General features: G+C 40.4%; 1 protein-coding gene across 2 annotated transcripts in view; it reads left to right on the top strand.

Moving 5' to 3' along the window:
• Positions 1-11,315, top strand: part of LOC26514435 (Down syndrome cell adhesion molecule-like protein Dscam2) — a 1,172,063-nt gene extending 1,160,748 nt beyond the window's left edge. The window contains exon 11 of one of the 2 annotated variants that reach the window (XM_044715440.1): positions 10,969-11,315. In XM_044715440.1, coding sequence (XP_044571375.1) covers positions 10,969-11,066 — 98 coding nt within the window. In that variant the 3' untranslated portion in view covers positions 11,067-11,315. The remainder of the gene's footprint in view (positions 1-10,968) is intronic. The other variant, XM_044715439.1, reaches the window with a different exon arrangement.
• The last annotated feature ends 4,688 nt before the right edge of the window (positions 11,316-16,003 follow it).

Below are 16,003 nucleotides of genomic sequence, written 5' to 3'. Positions count from 1 at the left end.
TAACGCTTGAAGGCACAAGAAGTGCAATTGAATTTGTTTTGAAGTTTAAGTAAGCTTTGTAATCATAGGGATAAGATAAGTAATATAAAATATTGACAATGATGTGTTCTGATAAATCTTGTTCTATGCAAAGCAACACGAGGACGTGTTATAGTCAGGAAGGCCGTGTCGGAGATAAGATAGATTTAATTCAAATAATATTTACTGATTAATTATAAGTTAAGTGTATGGTCCAAAAGGAAATAAATGAGCATTGAAAATGAAGAGAGAGAAGCTTATTAGAATAAGAGCGCGGTAGGGAAAGAAAGTAAAGCCCTGCTGAGCGTGGAGCAATGATGGAAAGAAGGAAGAGGAAAGGGAAGGCAATCAAGAACAGCCATCCGAAGTGAACGGTCATAAGAAAGAATATCGTTGCGACTCGCTGCGCGTGTAAAATAGAAAATGGCTGAAAAAAACAACCAACATTTCCCGACAAATACAATTTATTTAATTGTTTTGGAGTTTCTACAAATGATATATATACATAAGTGACTGAGTAGGGTTGGCAACCGAATTAGAATAATGACGCTTGATGCTGCAGAGCGACCGAGAGATCTCGTGAGAGAGCGAGCCAAACGCTAGCGCATGACGGCAGAAGCAAGTGACCGATCGATGTCACGAAAAAAATTGATGTCACGAATTCAATTTATTATTGCCGGCCAATCTTCTTTCCGGCGGCTGCTTGACCCGACATACTCCCCAGTTGGAAGATGGGCTTTCAACAGCTTTCGCTGTCACTGCAGCTGGGCGATGGAATCGCCATGGAGTAGCCATTTCGCTGCAAAAGTAAAAAAGCGACTCCACATCCACACTGGGTAATATATCACACTATCATCACCTATCACACTAGCCACCACTATGCACTGTGGGCTTGAACGCAAAACTGCGGTGAGACTCCACCTTCACCGGCTCTGCCTGAGGCTGGACGAGTAACTCTGTCTGCCCAGCTGCCATGAGGACCATCGTCAGGGCCTCCGTCTCCACAAACAATCCAACCGAGCCGAGTTTTTGGAAAGAGGGCACACCAGGAGACAGATTTGCTCCACAAAAATCAGCTCGTAAAATTATCCAGCTCCAATTAGTAAATCAACTGGGGATCCGCTAGCTCTACATTTGCAGGAACTTTCCAAGAGCTGACGCCCAATGAAAAATTGGGCTGAAGGACAGTGATGTTGGAGGATACGGTCGCAGTTACTTGCGCAGAGTAGTCAGAGCATTGGGATGGCAAGCTGACTTGCACAGAAAACCCATCTGTAGAGAACCCTGCGTCATCTATGCCGGATACAGAAACCGGAGACCTTATCTTCCGCAGCTGCATCTGGTTCGCCAGCCTTGAGGTGACTAGATGGACCTGCGAACCAGAATCGAGCAGCGCTCGGCAGGGCAGTAGAACTCCGGAGCGGTTCCTGACCAAAATATTGGCAGTAGCTAGCAGCACCACATCGCCAAAACGATCCTTGGCTATAAGAGAATTGACGGGAGCGGACGCTGACCGAGAAACAGCGTCGCTAGATGCAGAAACCTCGGGAGAGGAGTTTTGGCCTTGAGCTGGCGAATTGACACCAAAATGCAGCAGACTATGATGTCTGCATCCACACGCACGGCAGCTTGACGCATTGCAATGCCGAGATAGGTGCCCAGATCCAAGGCACTTACGGCATAAATCCAATCGCCTAACTTCGCCTAAACGATTCTCAGGCGACAAGCTTAAAAACCTCGGGCAGGAGTTTATTATGTGAGAATGGCCGTCACAGATCATGCATGCGGAAGAGTTTGTGATCACAAATGCAGAGTTACCTGGATGAAAGGGTCTACGTCGTCCTACCGCAAGGTTTGGTGCATACGATGTCGTCGGCAAATCCATGCTCTCCAAAGTCCGGCATCTTTGCTCAAGAAAACTGGCGATGGACTCCCACGTTGGAATGGAATCCAAGGAATCCGAGTCAGCTTGCATTTCCTTCCACTTAGACTGCGTGGTATCATCAACCTTCTGCAACAGCACTTGGATTTTGATGCAACTAGAAATCTGCTTCGTTGTCCCCATGCCGAAAGCTCGCGAAGCCTCGTCGCCGATGCGGATTCTACGGCCCTCATATGCATTATCTCATTAACATAAGCTTGAAAAATAAACCTGCGATTTCTAAACATTTTGTTTACGAACAGTCTCCAACGATCGAACAGTCTCCAAGGCAGATTCACAAAGGCAGGACCGCAACCATTGGAGCTTCTCACCATGGTCGAGAATAGTGACCGAAATTCAAGCCACTTAGCATAACCTCCACTAAAAGTGGGAAGTGGCAGTGGGGGCAAAGCCTGGAAAGATCTGCCGAACGACACATCAAAATTGGTGGCAGAAATACCGTTGATAAGCGTCGAACTCGCCAGCAACTGGAGCGCCGCATAATCCCCTGGTCCAGGATGAATCGTGCCTCCCTAGCCGCATCGTTGAAGTTAACGCGCAGATCGCTCCTGAGTTCTGAAGCAACCAGATCAAGACAGCTCCTTCTGCTCTAATTCGCTAAGACGCACATTTATCATCGCCTCCGGAAATTTCTCCACTGCTTTTAAGGAGCACAGCAATCGTTGAAGGTCCTCAAAAAGGACAACTGCACTTTGGCTCAGGGTCTCATTTTCGCAACAAAAATATTATTTTAGTTCGTTTATTTATTGTCAGCTCACGACCCACTGTGCAACTTTTATATAACGGTGTAATATATGTATGAGCGATTGTAGCACTCTGCAAACAGCGTATTTATGTACGTCAACAGATGCTAATAGTTCGCTCACAAATTAAAACCGAATAATGTTTTTATACCCTTGCAGAGGATATTATAATTTTGGTCAAAAGTGTGCAACGCAGTAAAGGAGACATCTCCGACTCTATAAAGTATATATATTCTTGATCAGGATCACCTCCTGAGTCGATATGAGCATGTCCGTCTGTCCGTCTGTCTGTCGGTTTCTACGCAAACTAGTCTCTCAGTTTTAAAGCTATCTAGATGAAACTTTGCACACATCCTTCTTTCCTTTGCAGGCAATATATAAGTCGGAACGACTATATCCTATAGCTTCCATATATCTGATTTATCGGAAATGCCATAACTTGGTTGTTTTTCAAGTTAGAAGGATGGGAGTTTCAATGGGTTCCTCTTTGGGAAAAATAATTCGTTATGCCAAATTTCATAAGAATCGGCCAACTATATGCGATCCGCAATATATCTAATAATATAAGATGCGTGGCGCCACCTAGCGTACTGCGACTCAACTGCAAGGGTATATAAACTTCAGCTCTGCTGCGCGGCTTAAAATATATAAACATAAACAATTTGTTAAATTATTTTCCTAAGCACAATCACGTCGGGATTCACCAATGTTTAGTTACCGAGCGTTTTCGGTAGCTTTATTTTTGTGTTCTAAATATTGCCTTTAACAAAAACAAGCACAGTTCGATATAGCGACATTAATACAATTTATTTAATTGTTTTGGGCTTTCTAAAAATGATATATGTACATTAGTGACTGAGTAGGGTTGACGACCGAATTAGAAAAATGACGCGGGAGCGCGGCTCAACGCTTGATGCTGCGGAGCGACCGAGAGATCCCGTGAGAGAACGAGCCGAGCGCTAGCGCGTAACGGCATATGCAGGTGGCCGATCGAATGCCCGAGAGCGGGCGACGAGAACATAAATATAAAAGAAAGTGACGTCACGAATTCAATAAATTATTGCCGGCCAAGCCTCTTTCCGGCGGCTGCTTGACCCGGAATGAACCTTCAATAACTTTAGCTTGTCATTTCTAAGCGTTCTAAGGACCCTCTCTAAACCGGACACTGGAAGGATACAACTGGAAGAATTTTATACACTGGGAGATCATGAGCAAAATTATCTGATAGAGATGTCCCATATATCAACCCCAAAAAAAATATAACAAGAAAGGGAAGCTAACTTCGGGCAGAGCCGAAGTTGATATACCCTTGCAGTTAGGTATCCTTATGAATCCTTATCAAATCAGTTTGCTACAAAAAATTTTGGAAACAGCCCCAAGCATCTTTAAAACTAGCAAGGTTGTGCCATGTCCGATCGTTCAGTTATATGGCGGCTATAGGATATAGTCGTCCGATCCTTATGAAATTTTGTAGTTTACTTTGCCCAAAATGGAATCTATACCAAGTTCCATTTTTCTAATTTTTAAAACAACAAAGTTATGACAATTCCGATCGTTCTATGACAGCTATAGGATTATGGCATTTCCGATCAATCAGCTAGGCAGCTATAAGATATAGTCGACCGATCCCGGCCGTTCCGACCTTATACTGCCTGCAAACAAAAGAAGGATTTGTGCAAAGTTTCAACTCGATAGCTGTAAAACTGAGAACTAGTCTCTTCCGTATAAACAGACAAACGGACAGACGGACATGCTCATATCGACTCAGCAGGTGATCCTGATCAAGAATATATACACTTGTCGGAGATGTCTCCTCCAATATGGAGGAGATAAAACTCTGAAGAGAATTCGTCAGATGTATGGATTCGGCCAAAGTAAGTTGATGATGTAAAAAACTAACGCATTTGCGAGGTATGCAAAGACAACAAAATTATAAGACCGTCGAGGTGCAAGGTAGCAAGGAATCTCAGAAGTACTTTCAGAAAATTTAGGCAGCTTTTCTAAGACCGTAATCAAAGTCACGGTCAGGTAATGTATTCTGGTCTTTACAGGTATAGTGACCACAGGCGAATGCATCACAGCGGGTGAATAGGTCCGTGATCGCAGCGATTCGGTATTACGTAATGCCAGACCAAACAAATTAGAATGAGCGTCTTAGCACAATTAGTTGCACTTTTCTATAGGTTATGAATTTTAATTTCTATGATAGATGAGCAGGACACTTGCGAGGTAAGGATGGCTTCAAAAGAACCCACCCACTAGTCATAGAGATCGACCGATTTTTAGGGGATAGGGGATTCTATTAACTTTTTGATAACGTTGGAATTAAACGTTAATTAAAAGTTAAGGTTTTCCATACTTATTTCTATACTTATTAATGGGTCAGTATAACCCCAAAATAAGCAAAGCGGCCAGTCAAACTTAAGTCCAATAGGCAAGTGCATAGCTAAGAGTTTGGGCGCAGATGGTCAACCCAAGCTCCCAAAAGCGCATGCACTACAAATAAAAACAAAGTACATACAAAAATGTGAGACAAACAGGCAGGAATATATTCTGATAACAAGCTGCTGCAACTAAACATATGATTACTGTTGGTACCTAATGCCAAGACCTAATTATCCGGCCTCAATATCCGAAAGACCGGGCGAGCAAAACCAGCGAACTCACAGGAAACCCAATACCAAGCGATCTGTGTCGGCAGACCAAGAGTTGGTTTTCCAAGCACGTATTTTTGGTTTTCGAGGATGGTTTTCTTAGTGGTCTCATAGGTTTATTAATGTGTGGCTTTGTTAGATATAGTTTTACATAATTGTCTTTTGGTCTTAACTTATGCGTCGTTTCTGCACTATTTCTTGCTTAAGACTTACTACTCGCAGCTTTATTAACAGACTCGATCTACTATTCGATAACTTATATATCAGCTTCTGTTATCCTACATTTAATTGTTGCTCTGCTGTTTACATTCGGCCTTTCCTGATAAATTTTCAGCGTCCTCGCGAGATTCGTAGATGGAGTCGTCCTTCGAGTCATCGTCGTCATCTTGGTCATCTTCTAGAAGTTCACACCAGCGCTTCATCTTGTCGGATGCATAAACCGACTTATAATGTCTCTGCTTTTGTTGGGCCTGGGGAATATCTTCCACTAGATATCGGTCGTTTGCCAACACCTTGTTGACAATAAAAGGTCCTTTATAGCGAGGCTACAATTTTTTGGAAGTACCCGTGCTGCTTGGCTCGTTCTCCACCAGTACAATATCTCCTAGCTTATATTGTGTTGGCTTAGCGTGATTTGCGTCGTACCGTTTCTTGGCTGCAGCTCTTTGATCGTTGACTCTAGTTGCATCGTCTGCTCGTAGCGTATCCAACTCGACATCTGTCATCAGCCTGTGCTCTTGATTCTGGATCACGCTGGTCAGGGTGTTCTTTAAAATATCTCTTGGCTCGTATCCATAAGGAAGCTGAAATGGGGAACATTTAGTTGTGCTATTTACCATGGTATTAATGCTCCACTGGATAGATCGTAGCATTTCGTCGCATCGCTTATCGTTTTCATTCGAAAGCAGTAGCATGGACAAAATAATTCTGTTCGTTCTCTCTGCATGACCGTTGGCTCTCGGTGTCCTTACAGCGTTAAGGATATGCTTTATGTTGTTTGACTTGTGAAGTGAAGGCGGTACCTCGATCGGTGATGATTCGTCCTGGCATTCCCAAGTAGCTCGTAACCTCTTGCAGGATATTCAAGGCATTTTTAGTTGCAGTACTTTTTGTTGCTCGAACTATAGTAAACTTCGTAAAGGCGTCGATAATAACTAGAATAGGCTCATTCCTCTTTGAACTCTTTGGAAAAGGTCCTAGGTGATCCATGTGTACCGTATAAAATGAGACGGGCTTGATGTCATCGTAATGATATTCTCCTTCTCAGCATCCACCTGGTAATTTATTTAGCGTACAACCTATGCATGATTTTATATGGCTCTTGACGAAATTTCGCATTCGGGGAAACCAAAACAAATTAAGAATGCGCTGCATTGTTTTCTCTGTGCTCATGTGTCCTGCTTTGTCGTGGCATTCGTGTAATATATGGTATCTTAGCTGTTTCGGCACAACCCATAGCAACTTGTTGTCGTATTTTCGAAATAGGCGATCTTGCTCTATTACGTACTCATCGTTCTCGGTTTGCTTCGCACTTGTCATATCCGCTACGATGTTCTGGATCTTCTCATCTTGCAATTGTATTGCGAATAACCAGTCAGCTTCGTCTATCAGGGTTTTGGAAATCTTCAGACATGCAGTCTCCATTTTATGTGCGTTTTCAAAAGGTGCTCGGCTTGAAGCATCAACGTGGCACATCAGTATTCCAGCTCGATGTACAATCTCGATGTCATATTCTTGAATCCGTAACCACCAACTACTCGAACATTTTTACCGTAGACATAATACTTAAATCACTCCAACGACTCGACGACGGCTAGAGCTTCCAGCTCATAACTGTGATATTTTTCTCATATTTAGACGTTGCTCGACTAAAATAAGCAATTGGCTTTAGTTGACCCTCTTCATTTGGCCCACAGCACTGGCATGTGTGTGTAAATCATGTTCAACATCTAGGCGATAACTTGTGATAACAGGTCTTGACGTTAGGCATCTTTTCAATTCGTTAAACGCGTCCTCTTGGCGCTGCTCTCATTTGAATGTTTGTGCTTTTCGCAACAGCATACGTAACGGCTCTGATATAATAGCGTATCCGGCGACAAATTTTCGAAAATATCCTGTGAGTCCTAAAAACTGACGTACTTCGGTGACATTGGTCGGTGTGGGGAACATGAATAGCATTCATCTTTACTTCTTCTGGGCTGAATTTGATGTCCTAGAAACGTAATAGACTGCTCGTATAACTTACATTTATCCAGATTTAGAGTTAGTCCACACTCTCGAAATACTGTAAGGACTCTCTGTAGCTTGGCATAAATCTTCTCGAAATTATTGCTACCAATAAAAATGTCGTCCATGTAGTGAATCGTATCTCCTTTATGCACTCGATTTTGTAGTTCTGCCATGAGACGATTGAAAATTGCTGGGGCATTCTTTAGCTCAAACGGGAGTAGCTTAAACTCGTAAAGTCCATCCGTGGTCATGAATGCTCTTCGATATTCGGGACCGGAAAATTCTCCTTCTTTAACAGCTTGTTCAGACGGCGGTAAATGTTGTTTACCGACCATAGTCGGTCACTACCGTTCGGCTTTTTGATGAGTACTACAGGGCTAGCCTACTTTGACGTAGATTGTTGGATAATATCCGGCTGCAATAACTCGTCCAACATCTTTGCGACAACTTCCTTCTTTGGCTCGGGAATTCGGTATGGTGGCTGGGAAACTTGGTTGCTCTCAACATCTATTCTGGCTTGGAAAATGTTTGTTTTTCCTATTCCTTGCAATCCTATAGAGAAGACATCTTCGAACTTGCTCAACAACTGACTCATTTGACTTCTTTCCTGATTGTTTTGCATATTAAAAAGAAGCTTATGAGTGCCACTATCTCCAAAAGTTTCTGCTTGCTGCACCGCTCGCTTGACTTCGGCGTCCTCTGCCGTAAACTTTAGGGATAACTGGGCGCTAATAATGACATCCTGTCCCAGCAAAAGGTCTTCTTGCAAAAGCCCGTCGTCTGCTACGTATAACTTGGCATCAATGGTCTTCCCTTCAACGTCCGTCTGGATAACGACTTCTTCAGAAAGAATACACGATCCTCCACATATGCCTCTAATCCTCATAGAGCACTCATGCCGATCTGCCTTTAATTCATCCGCAACTGACTGTCGAATTATACTAGCTTGGCTACCCATATCTATAAATGCGTTATAGCTCTTTGAATTTATTCGGACTATTCTGTTGAATAACTTGTCTTAATTTGTTGCTCCTAAGCGCATCACCTTTGCAGTTTGGCAACTTTCCGTGATTGCATGAAAAGTATTGCATTTGTTACAGCGGGGCTTCTGCTCCTTACTTGGGCACGAATTGGCAAAGTGTCCCAACTCTCCACACTTGAAACATGTCTTTAAATCCTTTGGCTTTGCTGTCTTCACATCGCTGTCCTGTTTCATCTTGAAATTGTTGTATTTAGGCACGAACTCTTTTTTGTTTGCTACTGTCCGACCTCTGTTTACGAAATAAGATTCGGCTGCATCTCTAAGCTGCTTCATTGTTGAAAAATGTATCGCTGCAATGCTGTTTTACAACTCTCGGTGCTGTAATCCTGCGCGAACATATCTGATAACCGCTGCCTCGCTCAGACTGTACCGCACTCCTAGGGCTGACATCCGGAAACAATACTCCTTCACTGTTTCTTTAGGTCGTCTGGTTGCATTAGTCATGTTGAAATGCACTTCCGCTTCATCCGGGCTTGCTCCAAACTCATCTCTCATAGCTTACGCGAAGTCACTCCACGTAGTGTGCACCACTGGCGAAGAATCGAACCACATCTTGGCTGATCCCTTGATCTTTGTATAAATTGCCAATAATAAAAACGTCTCGTCCCAATGATACGCACCAACCACTTTTTTGACACGATCGATGAACTGGTTCACTGATACAGAGTTCTCTCCTCCTGGATCAAACTCTGGCAAAGTGTCTGTGATTTCCTTTACCGACGCTTGACTCACGTTGTTTCTGGCTTGTAGATTAGGAATATAGTCTCCTGTGATATTCCTCCTGATTTCCTCTGTGCGTTGCTGCCTATTAACCATAGGCATCATCTGCATTTGGCCTCTGCAAGCTCACCAACTGCACCATCATATTCTTCAGCTCGGTCATTTTATTCTGCAGTTGTGAAAGAGCTGCCGCTTGTGACGTCACCGATTCCTCTCGTTGACTCACGTTTCCACTAGCTTGTGGCATCTCCACGCCTTCCGATTCCTCGCAGCTGCAAGATTTCGTTCTCTTAACAAAAATCTCAACTGGTCCACCTTGAGTTCTGCTATCTTGACCATTTTCCTCAATGCTTTTCAAAATGTTCTTTTCAATGCGAATTTCACCATGACGCCCATATACACACAATCCCTTTGTGTTATACTGTCTGGCTTTTTCTTTGAATCCGTCTGCCACGCACAAGTATCGAGTAATCTTCGAGTAAATTTCCACGCCGACGATTCTGTTCCAATTTTCCTGACTATATCTCCACTATACTGCACCATGAGAAATTTGGCCGATTTCATGGTATTTAGTCATTTTATCAAAGTTTAAATACTTGGCTTTTTTTATGTAAACATATTAAAAACATATGGCCCCATATGACTCCATATTAAAAATGTTAATTAACAGTGCACTGTTAAGGCTATTCACTGTTAAAGTCAGCTGTTTCAGCCAAAAAGCGCGTGCTTGCAAATTCGCATTATTTTTTGGTAACTTTGAAAGTGTGAAACTCGAAAGTGTAACAAGTTATTAATTTAATTTTTAATGGACACCAATCGCACTGGTTTGTATTATGTGTTGTGTGTACTAATATATCGATTTGTCTGTGTTTTACTAATCTTTAGCGATTTTTCTAAGTGTTCTCGAAGGTAATTCTTTTGCAAAAACATATATCTTTACTTAGGTTTACAAAAAATATATGTCTGTGTTTTGGTGTGCGTCCAAGTGCAAGTTGTAGAGCTATTAATTCTGAATAAGATGCAATTTGTCTTAATGTGCACAAATCCGCACAATCTGCATACTTTCGTTTTTTGGCAGGTAACTTCGAGTTTTCGAACGCAGAGCTCTATGAAGTATGGCGCACGGAAACGGACGATTCCGAGGATGAAATTGACGTTTTAGGTTTTATATCTGACGAAGAGCTTGAAAATGAATTGCACTGCCAGCGGTGTACACGGTGAACGGCACACGATTGCAAAAACCCTGTTGTAACGGCGGGCTGACGATCTAATGGTATTCTGAGAAAGAGTGCTTTTCTAGGACTCGCATGTTACCTGCCCTATCAGCTATGCTATAGCCTGTGCTGCCACGTACAGCAGACGAGTTTACTCATAACAAACTAACAGTCGATTTTAAATCGAACCAGCCTATAAAGAAACGACCTGAGGGTCATTAAATTTTTTAAGAGTAGTCTTATCTGTCGTCAATGACAATTATAGCAATAATAGCTAGTAATAAAAAGTTATATACTAGTGATAAATCTTAGTAACAAATTTTTTTTCACTGAAAAAAACAAATTTTTTTTGTTACTTTATTAAATATATAAAATGATTTAATTATTTATCTTGTTTTTTTTATAGCTACCCGGACAAAATATTCAACGGAAAATACTTTTGTGAATCTTCAACATAAAGAAAACATTCAGCGAGACGTATTTACCAACAGATATACAAAGTAATTTATCAGAAATTAAAGTTCCGGCTATCCAAAAACTATCGGTTAAGTTTTATGAAAAAACTAAAGATATATCGATATTATAAGTCGCTTCCCTAATTTAATCATATGTATAAAATTTGTATTTTAAAAATATTTTATTTCAAAAATAAATAATAATAACTCATAATTATATTATTGTTAATGTTGGGCCAAGTAGCCACAAACAACATCTTGTAAAATAAATACAATATGTTTATCTGCCGCTGTTGTCATCAGCAATTATTTTTGTCTACTTGTCTAATAGTTTCGCATGCGCTTTGTAGTTATTTGTAGCGCATGCGATTTGTGAAGCTTCGTTAGAGCTTCTGCGCAAGCTCTTAGTTATGCGTTTGTTGTGATGCGGCATTGATTGGAGCGGCATATATTGGGGTTAAATTGAACTCAAAAAACAATTGAAAATCTGAACTGAAACGCGTCTATTTATTCGGCTATTAAAACTGATAATAGCATAATAGTTAAGTTTTTAGTGACCAACCAATCAACTTTTTAATACTTTTGACGATGTCAAATATCAACCGTATACAGGTGAGCCGCAGAAATCGCTACCGGAAATTATTCATTTGAAGGAAATTCCGATGGAAAAGTTCTGAGGAGAAACAGGAAAGCTAACTTCGGGCGGAGCCGAGAATTTCACTATCAAATAAATTTTTTTATAAGTATCTTTAAAAATATCAAGGTTGTGCCATTTCCGATCGTTCAGTTATATGACAGCTGTAAGATATCTCTGGCAGATTTGGCAGATCGACTTTCCACACATGTTGTACTTGGCCAAAGTATCTTATCTACAAAATTTCATAAGGATCGGCGACTATGTCCTATAGCTGCCTATATAGCTGCCTAAAAGTTCTGAGGAGAAACAGGAAAGCTAACTTCGGGCGGAGCCGAGAATTTCACTATCAAATAAATTTTTTTATAAGTATCTTTAAAAATATCAAGGTTGTGCCATTTCCGATCGTTCAGTTATATGACAGCTGTAAGATATCTCTGGCAGATTTGGCAGATCGACTTTCCACACATGTTGTACTTGGCCAAAGTATCTTATCTACAAAATTTCATAAGGATCGGCGACTATGTCCTATAGCTGCCTTATAACTGAACGATCGGAAATGACACAACCTTAACTGAAAGGAAATATCAACTTCGGCTCCGCCCGAGTTAGCTTCCCTTTCTTGTAATTTATATTTTTTTTGAAAATTTAAACCCCACCCAAAACCAAATTTTGCAGAATAGAATCAAAAAACGGTCGATTTAAAAAAAAAATAAAACGAGCTTTTGTTTTTTTTTTTAACTCAACAAAAATTTTTGAATTCAATTTTTTTTAAATTTAATATTGTTATAAATAATTATAATAATAACAATAGATGGACCTCTTTTGATATGAAAACGAAGACATAAAAAGTTTATAACTGAATGGAAAATTTGGGATAGACTAGAAAAAAAATGTTTAAAAAAAAATTACATTTAGATAAAAAAAAGTTTTATTATTATTCCTTAATCGAATACCGTTAGAAAAAAATGAATAAATAATAACACCGATCCACACCGATTTAAAACGCTCAGTTGTTTATTATTTATTTCGCTTTTTATTTCAAACGTCTGCTTAATTGGAATGTTCACCCTTGACTGACTGAACCGAAAAAAAAAACACTTCGCGATTCTGTCTTCTCTTTTGTCGTTTTTATAACGGTTGTTCCCGATTGTGTCCATTCAGATCGTGGATTTCCAAGGATTTTTGTATGGATCCGCGCGACTTCATTACCTACTTCAAACTTACCGATCCAGAAAACAGCACCAGGAAAAATTTCTAAAAAAGAACACCTCCGGAAAGTATTTAAGGAGTATGGTTCTACTATAGTTGTCTTCTTTATATGCATTTCATTGATTTCGGTGATTAGCTTTTATTGCACTCGTATCTAGTGGAGTTAACATGATTTCCATTTTAGATTTTCTTGAAGTTCCTCCTATAGCTGAAAAAATATCTACTGGAAACACTTTTGTCATAGCTTATGCTGTTTATAAAGTTTTTGCACCACTTAAAATAAGTTCTGGGTGCGGCGCCGTTTATCGTCCGTTACCTACGATTGAAAGGATTCTTTTAAAACAGTCATAAAAACACCTTAATTTTTTTTTTCGATTCGAATTTTCTTTCATAGTAACTAAACTCGCGACATATTAGGTTGTCAAAAAAGTCTTGCGGTATTTTGTGTGGCCTGGCGTTGTCCTGGTGGAAGAGAATTCGGCCTCTGTTGATCAAAGATGGCCTCTTCTGCGTGAGTGCTGTCTTTAAGCGGTCCAGTTGTTGGCAGTACAGGTCCGAATTGAGCGTTTGGCCATAGGGGAGCAGCTCATAGTGTATTATTCCCTGCCAATCCCACCAATCACACAGAAGAACCTTCCTGGTCGTCAATCTAGGCTTGACCACCGCCTGGGCCGCTTCACCGCTTTTCGACCACGACCGTTTGCGCCTTACGTAACCATAGTCTTCAAAAACGGGTCGATTTTGTTGCGATTTAGAAGCGATTCGCATGCGTCGATACGGTCAAAGATGTTTTTTTGCGCCAATTCGTGTGGCACCCATACATCGAGCTTCTTAGTGACTCCAAGCTTCTTCAAATGGTGTATAACGGTTTGATAACTCATGCCCAGCTCTTGACCGATGCTACGGCTGCTACTATGCCGGTCTCTTTCGACCAATTCAGCGATTTTATCGCAATTTTCGACGACAGGCCTTCCGTGGCGCATCTTCGACCACCTCTACACCAGAACGAAAACGTTGAAACCATCGTTGTGCGGTGGAAATGGAAACTGTATCGGGTCCATAAACTGAACAAATTTTATTGGCAGCTTGAGATGCATTTTTGCCTTTATCGTACTGGTACTGTAAAATATGCCGTATTTTCTCTTCATTTTGCTCCATGATTGCGACGCTTTAACTCACGAACGACTTAAAAGAAAAGACAATCAATCAAACGAAGTTTTGATTTTAAATATGTTTTCCTGCGACAGAAACCCACAGTCAGTTATGGTTTAACTCCGGTCAGCCTTGAATACTTATATTCTTTTGGCTTGAATTCCAGGAATTCAAACATAATCGAAAATTTAGAAATGTGAAATTTAAAGTACCGAAGAAATGGAAAAGTTTCTCAAATTATGTCCTTCGCGAGTCATAATGGACTTGAATTTATTAACTAAAGCCACACCGATGGGCGCCACTTTTCTTAAATAATAATATTTAATCATCTGTAGCGTGTAACGGTAGTAGTGATCGGACGCTCAGGACTCTATACTTGCGGGGCACGCTTATTATCCGCGTTCCTATCTAAAACTATCTTTTTAAAAGAGAAAAAGGTGAGAAATTAAAGTTAGCGAAACACAGATGGTGACAGAACACCGCTTTATACTCTACCCAATTTATGATCATCTCCGCTGGAGCATAGCTCTGATGATCCCTTTATACCTTAAGGCCGTAGAAACAACAGCTTGGTTCAGTTAGCGTTTTAGTTATTCATTTAATTATAATTATTTTTTTTTTATGTTTAAACGTCTTATAGTTTGATAAGAAAATTACACAAAAAAAGTGATTATTCTACATCTATAGATATCATAGACATTGAATAACAAAAGAGTAGGTAGCGAAAAATGGTAAATTTAAGAAATAAAATAAACTAAAATTAAAAGAATATTTATTAAAAATATAATGTAATTATGGGTAAAGTTTTTTAAGGCTGCTTTATAATAATTTAGCTAATTAATTTCAAGTTCATATATTGTTTTTTTTTACTTTTTTTAACATTTTTTCTTTTAATTACAGCTAGCAAATAAAAAAACGAAACCGAGAGAGTTTAAAAGAAGAGTAGAAGTAAGTGTCGGGTCAAGCAGCCGCCGGAAAGAAGTTTGGCCGGCAATAATTTATTGAGTTCGTGACGTCACTTTCTTTTATATTTATGTTCTCGTCGCCCGCTCTCGGGCATTCGATCGGCCACCTGCATATGCTGTTACGCGCTAGCGCTCGGCTCGTTCTCTCACGGGATCTCTCGGTCGCTCCGCAGCATCAAGCGTTGAGCCGCGCTCCCGCGTCATTTTTCTAATTCGGTCGTCAACCCTACTCAGTCACTAATGTACATATGTCATTTGTAGATAGCCCAAAACAATTAAATAAATTGTATTAATGTCGCTATATCGAACTGTGCTTGTTTTTGTTAAAGGCAATATTTAGAACACAAAAATAAAGCTACCGAAAACGCTCGGTAACTAAACATTGGTGAATCCCGACGTGATTGTGCTTAGGAAAATAATTTAACAAATTGTTTATGTTTATATATTTTAAGCCGCGCAGCAGAGCTGAAGTTTATATACCCTTGCAGTTGAGTCGCAGTACGCTAGGTGGCGCCACGCATCTTATATTATTAGATATATAGCGGATCGCATATAGTTGGCCGATTCTTATGAAATTTGGCATAACGAATTATTTTTCCCAAATAGGAACCCATTGAAACTCCCATCCTTCTAACTTGAAAAACAACGAAGTGATGGCATTTCCGATCAATCAGTTATATGGCAGCTATAGGATATAGTCGACCGATCCCGGCCGTTCCGACTTATATACTGCCTGCAAAGGAAAGAAGGGTGTGTGCAAAGTTTCAACTCGATAGCTTTAAAACGGAGAGACTAGTTTGCGTAGAAACGGACAGACGGACATGCTCATATCGACTCAGGAGGTGATCCTGATCAAGAATATATATACTTTATAGGGTCGGAGATGTCTCCTTTACTGCGTTGAACACTTTTGACCAAAATTATAATACCCTCTGCGAGGGTATAAAAATGGTATCTAGCAGTTACCATATCTTTGGAATACTCATCCAAAGTTGAAATCTCAGATTTTCTACATTAAATCTA

This window comes from Drosophila ananassae, chromosome 3L (assembly GCF_017639315.1).
Source record: "Drosophila ananassae strain 14024-0371.13 chromosome 3L, ASM1763931v2, whole genome shotgun sequence".
In the NCBI taxonomy this organism is placed as follows: domain Eukaryota; kingdom Metazoa; phylum Arthropoda; class Insecta; order Diptera; family Drosophilidae; genus Drosophila; species Drosophila ananassae.
This window is presented reverse-complemented; position numbering and strand designations above follow the sequence as displayed.